At 34.4% G+C, this 16851-nt stretch overlaps 2 protein-coding genes across 2 annotated transcripts; one reads left to right on the plus strand and one right to left on the minus strand.

Annotated features, from left to right (window-relative positions):
- Nucleotides 1-9585: 9585 nt before the first annotated feature.
- Nucleotides 9586-12366, plus strand: LOC106407151 (berberine bridge enzyme-like 13). The gene is made up of 3 exons (XM_013847951.3): nt 9586-10142; nt 10780-11266; nt 11680-12366. The coding sequence occupies exons 1-3, from the start codon at nt 9646-9648 to the stop codon at nt 12298-12300; spliced, it is 1605 nt and encodes a 534-aa protein (XP_013703405.1). The 5' UTR covers nt 9586-9645; the 3' UTR covers nt 12301-12366.
- Nucleotides 12367-15221: 2855 nt separating this feature from the next.
- On the minus strand, nt 15222-16624 carry BNACNNG68830D. The gene is made up of 4 exons (XM_013850501.3): nt 16299-16624; nt 16066-16206; nt 15813-15971; nt 15222-15719 (listed from the first exon to the last, which is right to left on the minus strand). The coding sequence occupies exons 1-4, from the start codon at nt 16494-16496 to the stop codon at nt 15405-15407; spliced, it is 813 nt and encodes a 270-aa protein (XP_013705955.1). The 5' UTR covers nt 16497-16624; the 3' UTR covers nt 15222-15404.
- Between the last annotated feature and the right edge of the window lie 227 nt (nt 16625-16851).

The following is a 16851-nucleotide window of genomic DNA, read 5'->3' on the forward strand; positions in this document are numbered from 1 at the left end:
GGCTTGGGGTTTCGTTCGCTAAAGGAAGTCAACACAGTGAATGGACTGAAGTTAATATGGCGTTTTCTGTCAGGAAACTCTTTGTGGGGCAGATGGATTCGCATGTACCTAACAAAAAAGAAACATTTTTGGGAGATTGGTGAGAAGTCGCAGCAAGGTTTTTGGATGTGGAGAAATTTTTTAAAGCTACGAGATATTGCAAAAACGTTTCATATGAAGGCCATTGGGAATGGGATGGCAACGTCGTTCTGGTATGACAAATGGCTTGAGATGGGTACGCTTATGAACAAGTTGGGGGATAGAGGGATCATCGATCTTGGGTTCAGACGTGAGGCAACGGTATATGAGGTTCTCTGTTCCACGCGAGCAAGAAGAAGACATCGTACTGCTCTGCTAAATGAGGTTGAACAGCAGATCACTCTCTGCCGTCAAAGACAAAGGATGAATGAGGACGATTGTGATCCAACAAAAAATATTCTACCCGTGAAACTTGGCACATGCTGCGCCAAGCAAGACAAGAAGTACATTGGGCAGAGGGAGTTTGGTTCAAGTATGCTACTCCTAAATTCTCATTCATCACATGGCTGGCAATGCTAAATCGATTATCCACAATGGATCGAGTAGTGAAGTGGAGCAGTGGCATCGACACCACTTGTGTGTTGTGTAAAAGTGCGACGGAGACAAGGGACCACACTTTTTTCGAATGCAGTTACTCATCACTGGTTTGGGAGAAATTAACTCGAGGTATTTTAAAAAGACGATATACCAACTGTTGGCTTACCATCTCAGGGTTTGTGGGAGACATAACACTGGACCGTATACCAAAATTCTGCATCAGATACTCATTTCAGTGTGCCATTCACATGATATGGAGAGAACGTAACCAACGTCGTCATGGTGAGGTGGACATCCCGGCTGCCACCATGGAGAAGCATATAGACAAAGCTATAAGGAACCGATTGTGCCTGTTATCGAGAAGTGGAGACAACTTGTACCGTGATGCTCTCTCATATTGGTTTGGATCGAGATTAAATTCTTAGTCGTGGAGTTGGTTTGTAAAGTTTAAAAACCAGTAGCACTAGATGTAAAACTGAGTTTTTTTGAATTAATTTAACATTCATTAAAAAAAGAAGTACTAGGGAAATTTAGTTTCAAGTTGAACTCAATTTCAGAAAATCTTTGTTATATCCTACCTTTATTAGGAAAAGAACACAAAAGAAGATTGTAATGATTTTGCTATGTCCATTATGTTGTGAAATTATATAGACCGTTGATTATGAAACATTATTAAGGATGTAAAGGAACATAAAAGGATTTAAAGTACATATTTGCTTTTTCACATCATCATGATTATTACATATCATAACAAATCATCAATAAAATTGATATTAGTTTTAGAGCTTATCCAGAAGAGATATTTTAGCATAATATAATAAAATAATATAGATACATGTGACTGTTTCTGTTAGTGCTTGCTGCTTGGGCGTGGGAGTATTTCGCAGCTTTATGGCTAAACTAACTAACATGCGAACTTGGCTTTGTTAAATGATTAATGTCTTAGTTTATGTCGCTTAAAACATTGGAGAAGTTTGATGTCACTCAAGAAAACACACATAACTACGTGAGGAGTATATGACTAACATCCAAGATTCAGAAGGATCGATGTGAAAATTTCGACCAAACGTTCATAAATCATGTTTGTTCTATTGGTCGACATCTAATGTTGATTTTTAATTTGTTTGATATAGTTTGGCTCTGCAATATTCACTAAGCACTTAATCGGCAGATTAAATCGGAGTTGACCCGATCCAACCACCACGTCATAGAAAAAGTGGTAACATGCTAACATATATTTACTATTGGCATCTTGTGGCAAGCATTATCTACTAGAAGTTGAGAATGACTAATAGTGGATCATGACATGTTTAGTATGTCTCGACCCTTGTAAAATAGTGTTGTACAACAATGAAAATAAATATGCAATCTGGAGTTAAAACCCCATACAGAGAATTTTATAAATATTTGTTTTTGTGTTGTGGTTTTAATTGTTAAATAAATCAAAGCAGATTTAAAGATTTGCATGCGGACCATGTGCCGGTTGGTGAAACTAGAAAACGATATAAATTTATTGATTTTTTTTTTTAGTTTGACGGAAGGTTGTTAATGTGTCTGATTATATAAATAACACTCATTCAGACCGTACATATTTGGGGAGTTTTGGTCCGCTGAAATTAAATTTTAACTTGTATTCAAACCTAATCTTCTTTGCCATAATTTCACTTCATTGTAATTCATATGTTCACAAACATATATTTAATATGACCTCTTTCCAAGACAAAGTCCAAATTGTTATGTTTTTTATGCGGGTTGAAACTTACCTGCAATAAAAACCTTATAATCATATACTATATATTGCTTATTTTTAATAAAAAATTTCACTTGCTGGTATATGTTTTATTTCTCAAAATACCAATGGACTAGCTGGAGATTTCTTAAAAAGAAAACAAAAGTTCCCGTAAAAAAATATTTATTAACCCTATCTTTTTAAAGGGAGAATTTGCTCAGTAGCTAAGTTTTGAATGAAAATTAAGAAAATAACATTGATTTTGACGTTATTAAGTAACTAGTTTTTGTCTCATATTTTTTCTGGTTATATCCTCTTTATTAGCAAGTTTCCGGTGATAAAAAAAGAGAATGCATAACGTTGTCACTTGGTGTTATAGATAAAAGTAAAACACCGTTATTTTCACCTCACGTAAATCAGCTACGTCAAACACTTCTTTACCTCATATAAATAAATAAAAAATTAATAAAAAGTGTATTTCATACCACTCAAATAGTATATGAATCTAACCTCTATATACTAAACTTTATCCCAATCCCACCCCAACCCCTAAATACTAAATACTAAATCTAAAACCCTAATCAATAAACCCTAAACTCAAATATAAACTCTAAACCCTAATCACTAAACCATAAATTCACATATAAACCCTAAACCCAAATAGAATGGAACAAAATAAATAGCATAATATATTGATGAAATTATGAACCCTAAACCCTAAACCCTAATATAAGCATCAACCCAAATATAAACTTTAAACTCTAATCACTAAAGTATAAACCCTAAACTCAAATAGAATGGAACAAAATAAATAGCATAATATATTTTGATGAAATTATGAAATGTCTATGATTCCATAGAATAAGTTAATGATGACCCCAACTATAACCACTCACCTTCTAAATACTAAAACCTAAACCCTAAACCCATATACCCTAAACCCAAATATTAACTTAAAAAAATTACAAATTCTATTTTTAAACAAAATAGAACACTCTTTAGTGATTGTCAAGTGGAATGGAACATGATAAAATAGTATTGTCAAATGGAATAAAACATAATAAAATTGTCAAATGGAATGGAACAATATTGCAACCATGACTTACACTAGTTAAAAGTATTTTCCGCAAAACGTACATGGGAAGTCGGCAAGAGTTCAGTCATATTGGCACCGCGCCTAGAATTGCTCGTCGCATATGTAGATTTTCGAATCTCCGATACTTCCCGTCCATCACCGCTAAAGCCTTTGCAAAAATAGACTTCTTCTTCCCAAAGCTATTATGGATTTACCAAATAAAAAATAATTTGCAAAAAATATATGTATGTTGTAGGACCACAAATTACTTTTGTTGTTAATAATTAATAATGAAAATTGTTTTTGTTTGCAGGTAGGATAGAAGGACAAAATGACAATATTATATAAAAGTCACACCATGTACATGTGTATTAGGAAAAATGGCCATCTAGCTGATTAGTGTTTTTTTCATAGCTACAGAGCCCAATTTCCCCTTTTTAAAAATATGTAAAAATGTCAAACCGTGGCTTTGTTTTTCAGAAGAGGAAATATATCCGCATACGCATAAAGCTTAGGAAATGTCTCTCACTCTCTGTGCATATTATAAACATACCGACGCAGCGGACCACCCACCAAAAGTTGGAAGTGCATCATTTGGAAGATATAAAACTGACGTTGTTGATTTGTATTCGAGCTTTTGAATGCTTTATCTATTCGCGCATTAACCGGCGCAATTTCTCAATGCCCAATTACACTTGCCATTAAACAAAAACATTAGATCAAATTCAAAATGATAAAATACATACACATGCACCTATAATTCCATAAGATTAACATCTTTTTTAAGTGGGTCGATCTTGACACCAAAACATTAATCATAATTTTGTGTGTTTCGTGTGATTTTGACGTATCTAAACCAGAAGTTGGTCTATAGTGGTAAATTTTTTCTTTCAAAATCAGCTAATTCTTACTACAGCGTTTTGTTTTGTTATTTAGAGACATGTGAAGTGTCTCTATAAAACTTTCATATAATTTTATACCTATGTAAACTAAATTAGTTGACTTTTTGTACTTTTGAAATAATTTCCTACAATTTTTCTTCAACTGAGAAGAACTGTCGGTAGAGTTTGTTTTTCAACTAAAAGAAATTAGATTATTATCCTAACACGTGAAGTGTTTTCTATTCTGTGTCGATAAAAATGATTTAGAATTTTTAGGTGGTGGGCAAAGTTTAGCTATTTAATTAGACTCCTCTAACGGGATTGTTTCCCATCACATTTTTACCCCTAGAAACTGCTCATAAATTAGAATCCCTATTTACAAATTATAATATAGCGCGATGAGCACAGCATTAAATCCAGGTGACGTTATACAATCTACATTTGTATTAAAGAATCGAGATAATGGTGTATCTTTAACAAAAGAAAAAGAGTTGATGCGCCGTGCGCCCGTAAGGCTACTTCGTATCATTAAAACGCCGGTATACTATACTATTATAGAAAGACTTATGATTCGTAAAAGAAGTAAAATTTCACAGTTACTTAAGTGTGATTATCTCAAAATATTTTTAAAAACTAGGATTTGGAAGCAAGTGCCACTTATGCCATTGCATAATTAATCTTTAGATAAAGACCTTTGATGTCACTTTGTTGCATTTAAGCCAAATTGGCGACAAATACTATCAATCACCCCTTATCTTTTTTTTTTCTGTGACAAAAATAACCACTTATCTTAGTATTTGAATTTGTGAGAAAAATATCTTACTACTTATTTAGGTCTTACACCAAAACGCAAAAGCAATCCAGTTCCTATAATGGAACAAATATATTTTGGACGACAAAAGACACATACTAGTTTTTGATTATGGGTATATATTGCATATTTGATTGTTAAGTACTTAAGTCTAACATTTAAGAAATTTACTATTGCGCCTTATATTGATTAAACTTTGTTGATTTTGTAATTTTTTTCATCAAATATTATACTTAACACATTTAATTAAGCAATTTGATCCACAAAACAACTTACAGTAAAATCTCTATAAATTAATAATTCCAAAACTGTGATATTTTATTAATTTATAAAGTTACTAATTTTTAAAAATGTTTGTTTAAAAATTTTATATTTTCGAAATATTTTTATATAAAAGAAAGAATGTTAAATTTTGTGGCTTATATATTGATTAAACTTTGTATATTTGATTTGGACAATTCCTCAAATAGTCATTTTTAAGTTTTTGTCACCAAAACAACTTTTTTTATTCTAAAATTTTAATATTTACTTTTTAAAATTGGAAATCACACTCTCAAAATTCTAACCCTTAACTCTAAATTCTAAATCTAGATTAGCTAACTCTAGGGTATAAGTGTATTTTTGCCTTTTAATAAACTAAAAAATACTATCCTATGAAATTTTTCATTTGATTTTCATTTTAATAAATCATGTTATTTTTAAAAAGTTATATCAAATATGGATTTTTTATGTTAATCTTTGGAGGTTAATTTTATATATTTTATTACTTTTTCTAATCTATCAAAAAAATGATTCGAGGTACTAGTCATTTTAGAACAACAAGTAAAACCGAAATCTACAAGATGTAAAACACACGGTATTTTTGGGAATCTCTTTAAAGTAAAAAGGATATGAAAAAACTGAGGCATATTACTTAAAATTATATGCTCGTTTTATAGGCTGACTTCTAAAGTGGATACGCGTTCACAAGCATGGTGGAGCTTGTGGTCTAGTGGTTTCAACAGTTGATTATATCGTTAAATAGTATTATACATATTTTTATCAAACAATAGAAATAGTACTGCACTAAAAAAAAATCAACCATTTGTCTACTTCTAGAAATACACACTTCTAATGAATTTCTTGAAAAACACAAGGAAAATAATTGAATTAATTTAATCTTCCTATTCCTTGAGTTTTACATCTTAAATTTAACAACCACAAGAAACGTTGTTAAACCCGGTACCGTTCACAGTGAAACCCGGTACCGTTCACAGTGAACCACGTAGTGACGTCCTGACAGTATCTTTACTCGCTTCGGTCTCTGGTCTAGACCATTTCGGTGGGGCCAAGACACTCGGTTATAAAAAAAAAAAATGTTGTTAACTCTGTAAAATGTTTATATTAAAAGGTAGTTAAAATAAACGTTATAATGCAACGTCGTCTAGAACTTATTGTTGATAGAATTCACACATTTCTTGTTCTATCTAACGTCCATTGAGTTAATAACCATATATGACATTTCTAATAGTCATATAAGAAAAGAAAAGATGTTAAACTTTCTCAATGTAATATATCAAAGGGTGTACGGTTGATATGACATTTTGTATTATAGAACTTAACAGAACTCCCGAAGATGTATGTGAATCAAAATCTATAATAAAGTAAATATCTTATTAGACAAGTCAAAAGGAGAGATATGGTTATATTAAATTATTTTATTCTAAGATAAATATAAGAAAATGAAATTAACTTTTGAGCCAAAATTACTGGAGCTGGTGGTGTCAGTATCTTTGAAATTATGAAGCACCTTGTACCTCGAAAGTCAAAGCCCACAAATTATGACCTACTTTCGAGCACCATGTATTCCTCCATAAACTTGGGGTCATAATCAATTAGCAATAAAACAAATTATAGATTAACAGATTCATTTCATTTCATTTTATGTTTTCACGCCGGTTAATTATGACATTACATATATGATACTACGTACTACAATTCTAACTGTGATTTACATCTGAATACGTCTGAGATCTATACCAAATGGTACTTTTTACGTTATGGTAAAGATTTTTTCTAAAGATTTTTTCAATATTCTGTATAATTTACATTTTTTAGGAATCAAAATCCAAACTTTATAATGTAAATAAACTGTTCGTCAAACCACTTGACCAACGAAATTTTATTTGGTTTATTTTTCATTTTTGTCTTCACAGAAACGAGCAAGTTTCCTTGCCAAATGGGAGTTCCCATAAAATCCTGCTAGGTTTTCAGTCACCAATGTCACAGATAACTCGGTTAGCAACCTGCTCGTATGGCTGTGCTAAGAAATAAGGAAACAAATACAAATAATTTGAATAAAAAGGTTAGTTATGATTTTATGGGAACTCGCACTTGCCAAGGCAAGACATTATATTCGGTGCAATCCAGAAAGATGGCATATTGACATCTATGTATAATTCACGTTCATGATTTGATACGTAGATATTTAATTTAAGAGCGCTTTCGGGCGAACTAATGCCAAAGTGTTTCAAGACTAATAGAAAATTTTAATGCCAATTTTCTAAATACTCCCTTAGTATTTTTTTATTCGACGTTTTCCAGTTTTGCACAAACATTAAGAAAACTGATGTAATCTCTAATTTAACCTTTTCAATTGCTTTAGATTAGTAATTTAGTCATAAAGATGCTAAAAGTCACGTTAATATTACAAGGGTAGAAACATCAACTTCTCTCATTATTCTCATTGGACTCCGTAAACGTCAAATATATTGACACAAAAAAAAATCACTAGAACGTCAACTATTCCCAAACGGAGGGAGTATTATTTAAAACGGTTTTACAACCAATAATTCTATATGCTTCATGAGAAGTAACATATGATTATTAGTGAAGATGTAAACCATACGTTTGTATTTGCACAATGTTAAAAATGTCTCATGTAAATTTTTATTTTATCCAATTTTCAAAAAAAAAAAAATTTATTTTATTAATCTACATACCTATTAATAATCACATTTTTTCCAAAACTTGAACCCAATATCTCTTAGGGAAAAGATATAGTATATTTAATTTAAAGTTTCGGGTGATTTGATTTTTTAATAAAAATTTAGATGATTTTATATGAATTTAAGAGTTTAAAATGAACTTTGTTAAACTACTCTAAATATCACATAAAACCATGAAATTTGAGTTTTTATTTTATTTTTAACTACAAAACTCCATTTAAACGCTCTAAAATCATTTGAAAATTTTAAAACTATACAACTTAAAATATTTTCAATAACAATGGACTTCATAATACTTAATAAAATGTCAAGTTCGATAATAACAGATTTTAAATGAGTTTTTAAAACTAATGTCTGAATTATAGTGAATTTTTCATTTCAAAATAAATCACTTCAAACTCTCAGCTGAAGATATCCCCTTAATGTATATAAATATTAATAAATTCTTAGTCAAATCATCAAACTAAAAAAATCTCCACAATTAAGTAAGCTATATGTACAAAATAAATGAAATCACTGTTACTATTTCTTAAAAAAAAATTCATTAGATGCATAGTTAAGTTAGAAATTCCAATGGTTAAAAAGATTTTTAGAGGTAACTAGACGCTTAGTAGAGGACTAGCGACTATGCAAATTATTCGGAAACTAGTCATTAAAAAATTATTAATTTTTTATTTATATACTTTACATTTATATAAGATATTTTGATTTTAGGTTTAGGTTTAATTATAAAATTATTTTGATGAATTATAAAAATTAGATATACAAAAGAAAAAAGAAATTAGACAAACTTGTTGATTTAAACTAATATTACTGTTTGATTTTAGAGATTTGACCAATTTAGATTGATTTAACTAATTTAGAACGGTTTAAACTGATTTAGATCGCATAAATCTGATTTTAAGAAAATTATTTTGGATAGAACCGATTTCTCGCCTAGGCATCCAGATTTGTCGCAGGTGCCTATTCGCCTCCAAGACCAATTTTTAGAATATTGAGAAACTATATATTACTATTAAAGCATCTCCAATGTATAATTATATTTTTATTTTATAATAAAGTAGTCCTATTCTTTTATAAGAGATATAATAATTTCAAAACAAGATTGATTTTATTCTAATTATATTTCTTTTATTTAACATTTAATAAAAATATAAATAAACTATAATAGTTTTGGTTTAGGAGTCATTTTATATTGTACTCTAATTTTTTTGAAAAGATAGAATAGCATTTGAAGATAGTTTTAATTAAATTAAGAAGTTATTGTGGAAATGTTATAAGGATAAACTCCCATTTCAAAAAGGCTATAAATGTTAGTGATTCCAAAACTGTAATAAAACAGAAGAACACTTTTTTCAAAAAACAAAAAAAAAAACAGAACACTATACACTACGTAAATAGTAATCGTAATGAGTAAAAGAGCATGACGTAATTATTACATCAACTTTACGTATAAAATTCTTCCCTCTCCCTATAAAACCCCAACGATACATATGAACTCATCAAGCAACCTTAAAACCTCATAAGCAAGAAACAAAAACCAAAAAATGGCGTCTGCGATTATAACAGACGCAAACGCGTTTCTCGTAGCGCTGCTATTACTATCTCTTTCTCACATTCCATTTTCATCTTCCACAATCCAACAAGACTTCGTGATGTGTTTGGTCGACAACTCCGACGCTTCGTTTCCGATGGACTCTTCGTTCTTCACTCGCGACCTAAACGCCTCTTCCTACAAAATGGCGTTAGAGACGTCCGCTCAGAACCTCCGTTACTTGATGCCTTCAAATCCGAAGCCTGAGTTTATTTTCGAGCCGCTTTACGAAACACACGTTCAAGCCGCCGTGGCTTGTGCCAAGAAGCTGCAGCTTCACTTGCGGTTAAGAAGCGGCGGTCATGACTATGAAGGCCTATCTTACGTCTCCGAGATGGAAACGGCGTTTGTGATCGTTGATTTGTCGAAGCTTAGGCACATCAACGTTGATTTGGAAAGTAACACCGCGTGGGTTCACGCTGGTGCTTCTATTGGAGAGGTTTATTACAGGTAAATACTTTTTTACTCCACGGATCTTTATGTATGTTTGGTCCTTTTTGATGAGAGAATCATTTGTTATAGTTTTTTAATTTATCTCGCCTTTATAACGATTTATATACTCCCGACCCTTCCTTCACTACGCCACAAAAAGTAGTATTAGCTACACTAGTTTAAAAAAACATAATGTTTATATATTTTGTTTTACACAAAATTATTCCAATTTATTAAAAAAGAAGGAACAGGACGGATTGTAAAAATATTTAATAACTTTTTCTTACCTTATTAGTTTTTAAGAAAACTTTTAAAGCTACGGCTCGCGTTTCCTGCGTTGTCACTATCACACTCTATAAGTTAAGAAAAAACGTTTTTGAACTCGTGATTCTTTTTGGTATAAGATGCCAGAAAGAACCGAGCAGATCACATATATGCGGTTTGTCAAACATAAAATCCGGTTAACCAATTGAAATATTCCGAACTGTTACGTTATTTTTTTTACAGTTAAGGGACTGGTTTTATAACCACTCTTAAACCGAACCAATATATTGAAAACTGGAATATGGTTAAGCTATGATTATGACCCGATTATATAATCACTTTTTTTTTCATCTTTTGATTATATAATCACTTTACTTTTCACTGTTTAAAGGATCCAAGAGAAAAGCAAAGTCCATGGTTTTCCGGCGGGTTTATGCACCAGCCTTGGCATCGGCGGCCACATAATCGGCGGAGCATACGGTTCAATGATGCGTAAGTTCGGACTCGGAGCTGATAACGTCCTCGACGCCAGAATCGTTGACGCAGACGGCAAAATCTTGAACCGCGCGGCGATGGGAGAAGATGTTTTCTGGGCAATTCGCGGTGGCGGTGGAGGAAGCTTCGGTGTCATTCTTGCTTGGAAAATAAAGCTCGTTCCTGTGCCTGAGACAGTGACGGTGTTCACTGTCACGAAGACGTTAGAGCAAGACGGAACTAGGATCTTGTACAAGTGGCAACAAGTCGCCGACAAGCTCGACGAAGATCTCTTTATCCGCGCGATCATTCAGCCGGCGAGCAAGACCCCTAAGAGCAAAGAAAGAACTATCTCAGTTTCGTACCAAGGCCAGTTTCTTGGTGACGCTAATAGGCTGATGCAGGTAACGTGATGGGTTTATATTGTAATATTATGAAATTTAATCGAGAAATTCCCCCATTTTTTTGTTTTTGTCACAAAAATAGACTTAAAAAACATTTTTTAGTTTTTGTCAGAAAAATAGCTTTAAAAAAATGACTAAAATAAGTTTTATTAACCCTAGGTTTAATTGATCTAGACTTATGATTTAGAGTTAAGATCTTTGGGATAAGGTTTCAAACTTTAAAAAAATAAAAAATTAAAAGTTAAAAAAAAAAAAAAGGCTATTTTGGTCATTTTATTTCTTGAATGTTATTTTTGTAACAAAAACTTAAAAATAGATTCGCCCAATTTAATTTGGGTTATAAGTATATTACGAATTTAGGAAAGAAGTTTGAATATGACAATTTCAAGTTTTCAACCCTGGTTTTTTGACAGGTGATGCAGAGGAGTTTTCCACAGCTTGGACTAATGAAGAAAGATTGTGTAGAGACAAGCTGGATCAAGTCACTGATGTACATTGCTGGTTTCCCGAGCACCGCGCCACCGGAAGCTCTACTTGATGGAAAATCCTTGTTCAAGAATTACTTCAAAGCCAAGTCAGACTATGTGGAGGAGCCAATTCCAATAGAAGGACTAGAAGGGCTATGGAAAAAGCTTCTAGAAGAGGATTCACCATTGACTATCTGGAATCCTTACGGAGGAATGATGGCGAAAATCCCTGAGACAGAGACACCTTTCCCACATAGGAGTGGGACTTTGTTCAAGATCCAATGGCTGACTTTGTGGCAAGACGGGAAAGCGAGCGAGGCCAAGCATATGGACTGGATGAGGGATATGTATAGTTACATGGAGCAGTATGTGTCGAAAAGCCCTAGAGCCGCATATGTGAACTATAGAGATCTTGATTTGGGGATGAATGGTAAGGGGAGTGATGCAAGAGAATGGGGGAATAAATACTTCAAGGGAAACTTTGAGAGGTTGGTGAAGATTAAAGCTAAGTTCGATCCTGAGAATTTCTTCAGACATGAACAAAGTATTCCTACAGGACTTGAGTGAAATTATTGAGTTAAAAGAATAATAAGAGTGTGTGGTTTGGGATTGTTTTAGGAAATACTTTTGTTACTTGTGTCTTTTGTGTCTAGAACATGGTCAACACCCTCAAAAAAAAAAAAAAAAAAAATTGTGAACTCATTTCTAATCCAAACTCGTTATAAAATCTATTTCCTTATCTTTTTTTTTCTCGACATCTAATTCCTTATCTAATCTAATTAACTAAACGGAACGCTATATGGAAACGATAAGAACAACTTATAAATATCAACACATCGACTTAATCAGTTAGTCATCAACAAACGACAACCAGGTTCCTAGTCCTCAATGGTTTAATATTAAATCTATGTATAAATAGCTAAAATTCCCTAATGTAGACCACATATAGTTAGAGAACCTACATGCATGGAAGCTTATGCTCATCTCCTGACTTCTTGTCCACATGAAAAGCGAGGAGCAAGAGCCTAACAAAGACGAGTCTAAAGACCGTCCAAGTCTCAAAGATCTCCCCATTGATCTAACAACGGAGATTCTCACTAGATTGACCTCATAAAATCTCTTCTAACATTCCAACCTGTTTCGAAGACATGGTGTTCCATTATCTGAAACAAAAATTTCATCACTTCTTACATCTTGAATTAACCAATCGATCGTTTAAAATTTACAAAAATTGTCCAAGCGGTCTAGCATGGTAAAGGAAAAACTTGGGATACGATATAAATCCGTATGACCTAGATTTGATTTCTGTGAGGAATTAAGTTGTCATTTTCTTGGTCAGGCAAAATGGGATCTTGTTTAGGCCTCATTTAACTTTGTTATAACTATTACTGATGTTCTGTTTCCGCATTCATAGATTAATAAAAAGTTGTCACAAAATACAAAACCAGCTTTTGTTTCTCTTAACAGGCATGTGGGGATCTTTTCTATCGAGTCATTAGCCAATGTTTTCTCTGGGAAAGCTTGTACTTTTTAAAGATTAGCTTCATCCCATCAATCAACAAGAGGAATTTAAATCAATACGAAGTACAAAGTCGGTTAATTATTGACGTGAGATATTTGGTTATGCTTGAAGTCAACCTTAATTTCGTACACATACGGCTACGAACAAAAGATAAGAAAGTGGGCAGCTGAGTTGGGTCTTATTAAAAGCCCTTCAACGCTCCCAGGCACGACTTACGAAGCAGCCGCCAGATCGAAGATTTCAACATGAGCCTCTGCCTCCGGTGTTCCTCCTCCGCCCCGCTCCACTTCTGACCGCCGCAACTCCACTCTCTCCGGTCTATCCGTTACTTCACTCCGGCCTTTCCGTCACTTCACTCCGGCGTCTCTTCTCTGTTTGGCTCCATGCTGTCTGAAGGTGTGACTCTGCTCAAGCTACTACCCTCGAGTCAGGTAGATTCAGCAGAACAACGGTTCATTCTAGGTGAGAGGACCTTGTCGGGGAACCTCGTCGCTCCTCCTCCTCGTTCCCCAGAGCCACCAGACCCACCGGTCCCGCCAGATCTACTCCATTCACCTCTGAATCGAACCAGTACGCATCCCTATCGTCCCTTCAGATCCATGAACACGCAGCTTGATCGTTACGTGCCAAACCTAGCCTTAAGGGCCGGGTCTCCACCTCTGCAAGATTGGTGTAGTAATGTGGAGATTTTGGTTGAAGAAAACGTCTCCAGGCTGGTCTCTCTCCAATACTTAGCAAATCAAAGCTTTGAGGACTGGCTTTTGATTGTTAAAGTATGGGTGGTGATTTGCTTCGGGGATGTTCAGCCCTTCCTCTTCACCTCCGGTGGTCTTTCAACCCGCTTCATCTACGAGATCCGACGACATCGTGGCGTTGAGGCAAAGCTAAACCAGATCTGCCTTGCCGGTAGAGTCTACTGCTCCACCGTACTTGCTGCTCCCTGCTTCTCCACCGCCGTTCATGTTGACCTCCTCCCCACCGGTAATGATAATACCACCACCGCCTCTATCTCACTTCGACGAAGTATACCTGTATCCATCTCCATTATGTGTGCCCTGCAACAACGATTCTCCCTTGTGCTCTGCACTACAACGACGAGTCCCACCGGACGTGGAGAGTTTGATTTATCATCGCTCTCTGGTGAGACTGGCGCGACATACCTCTCAGCAAAACCCTATATTGGAATTTTAAATCTAAATTCAGGCATTTCAGGCCTTCTGGTCACTGTTACGGAGTTTCTCAACTCTTAACGGCCATGCTTTCCGACTTATTTGAGATTCACATAGTCTCGTCGGAAATTTCAGTCGGTGTTAGTACCGATTTCGCTGGTCTAATGGGCTGCTCAGCCACATCCAGCTCCTCAACAGGTAGTTTTGCCGTCCAAACCTATCTGTTAGGTCTCTTCAACGTCGATTCCGACTATTTCTTGCTCGCTGCTGTGAGCATTGTTTCAAAGGTACAAGTGAAGTCTTTTCAGAGGTTTCTTTACTTTGAGCAAGTCTCCCTTTGTAACATATCTATCCTTTGTGTTATTGTTCGACATTTGTTGTTAGTCACACTGTCTGAGTATACCTCCAGTTGTTATCTTCTTGTCGTTGAACACTGTTCCAGTTGTAGTTCGTCTAAGCCGTAGGGCTTTTTAATTTTAATATAATCAGTTTGTGGAAAAAAGAAAGAAAGTGGGCAGCTCAATTCTCGTAACTTCGCTCTTGCAAACGTCAGATATTATGTCACACACAAGGCTATATGTTTCAAATTTCGCATCTGAAATAAGATGTAACGTAAGTTTGTATATAAATAGAATATACAACATTCTTTATTAATTGATTTTGTGTTAAAATTCAAGAAAACTTCAAGAAAAGAAGTCGGATATTCTAGGCAAAACTGTATGCGAGACTACTTGCCTGGCAAACAACCATCTTTAAAATTAATCTTCACATGAATACATATTTCTCAAAGACTCATATATATATATTCAGACATGCCATATTGTGGTTAAAAACAAGCCATATGATAGCCAGAAAAGTATAGGAGACGACAAATTAAACATGCTCACTTGTTATACTTACATTGTTTGGTGAAAATAACGAAATTTTAAACTTTAAAAATTATGCTATTCGAATTTATAATAATGTGATTTTGGTGCATTTCAAAAACCTCGGATATCGCCAGCCCGCATTTGAAAATCTTCAGCCACTTTCTTAGTGGTCTCGACAGTGAACCGGCGAACGTACGAAGACACTAGTGGCAGATCCCAAGGAGAAGCAGGCCTAAAAGTCTGGTTCACTTTAATCTTGGACGCAATTAATCCTTTTCCACCACTACATTTTCTGTATTCTTCTCGACTCTTTGGCTTCCTGTGCTTGCACAAGCGTTCTGCATCAACATACACTGGCTCCACTGTAAACCTACCCTCGAAATTTTCCATTAACCTTATTCCATTTTGCTGTTTCAGATAGTGTACCTACCGACAATAAGCAGGAGAAACCCTAATTAAATTTTCCAAGACTTGAACACTAACATTGATTCTCGTGAGAGATAGAGAGACGTTTCTCACATAAAGTGTTTTTGGGTCTTCGAGGACATTTAGACGTATTGGGATAGTTCCTGACAAGAAAAGGAAGTTCCATGACAACTCGTTCTCAACCTCCACGTCCACCATACTCCCTTGATAATCTTCATCCTTCTCTGGTATAACTTTTCTTGATACGGCTTTCTACATAAGAAAAAAAAAAACTCACTCTCTAAAATATTGCTTTTCTTCGATTATTTTTGTTACAGTTATATAATGATAAGTTAAAGAAATAAACCAGAAGTGGGCGGCCTTTGATTTCTCTGGAGTATGTTATGTTGTCTGGATTAGTTAAAACGTCGTAAGCTACTTGAGGTGGCAATCCTAACGTAAATTCCATTTTCATATCGGAAAGGCCAGAACTATGGTGTGTACGCACCTTCAAATATAAATGAAATTATGGATCTTTATTTCTTAGCTCTATATATAGAGGTAAATGTTTTGTAATCTTGTTAGCTGATTTCATCTCACCTTCACGGTAGGAGGAGGTTCATGATATTGCTCCTTCTTATTTGCATCTCTCCATAGTTTTAATTGCTCCTTCGTCTCATCTCTCTCCTCGTGAGTTTTTGCCTGTGTCATTGGCTTGGATTTAACATTTTTTTCAGATTTTGTAGGGTGTTGTGTGTTCTCACTGATCCAGGCACCAAATCCGGGGAATATACCCATTTAACTGTCTGAAAATTTAGTCCCCAAAGAGATAATTGACTTACCGGGGGAAAAGGTCAACGGGACAAATCATGTATTGTATATACTATATGGTTTCAGGGACCATCGAAAAATTTTTAATTCAGATTTAGAAGATCCAAAGCATATATAACTGAAATATTAGAGAAGGTGAAGTGTACCCTACGTTAACGTACCACCGAGTGAAAATGAAACATATCAAGGCAGCTAAAGTCTCGTGACTTCTTTCTTGACGTACAAGCTAGAGCTACGAGAATATTGAACACTACCACTAGGTTACTTGCCAGGAGACGTGCCAAGAAATTTATGGAAAGTATGTTAAGACCCTGGGCTGATA

Source organism: Brassica napus, chromosome C5 (genome assembly GCF_020379485.1).
Source record: "Brassica napus cultivar Da-Ae chromosome C5, Da-Ae, whole genome shotgun sequence".
Classification (NCBI taxonomy): Eukaryota; Viridiplantae; Streptophyta; class Magnoliopsida; order Brassicales; family Brassicaceae; genus Brassica; species Brassica napus.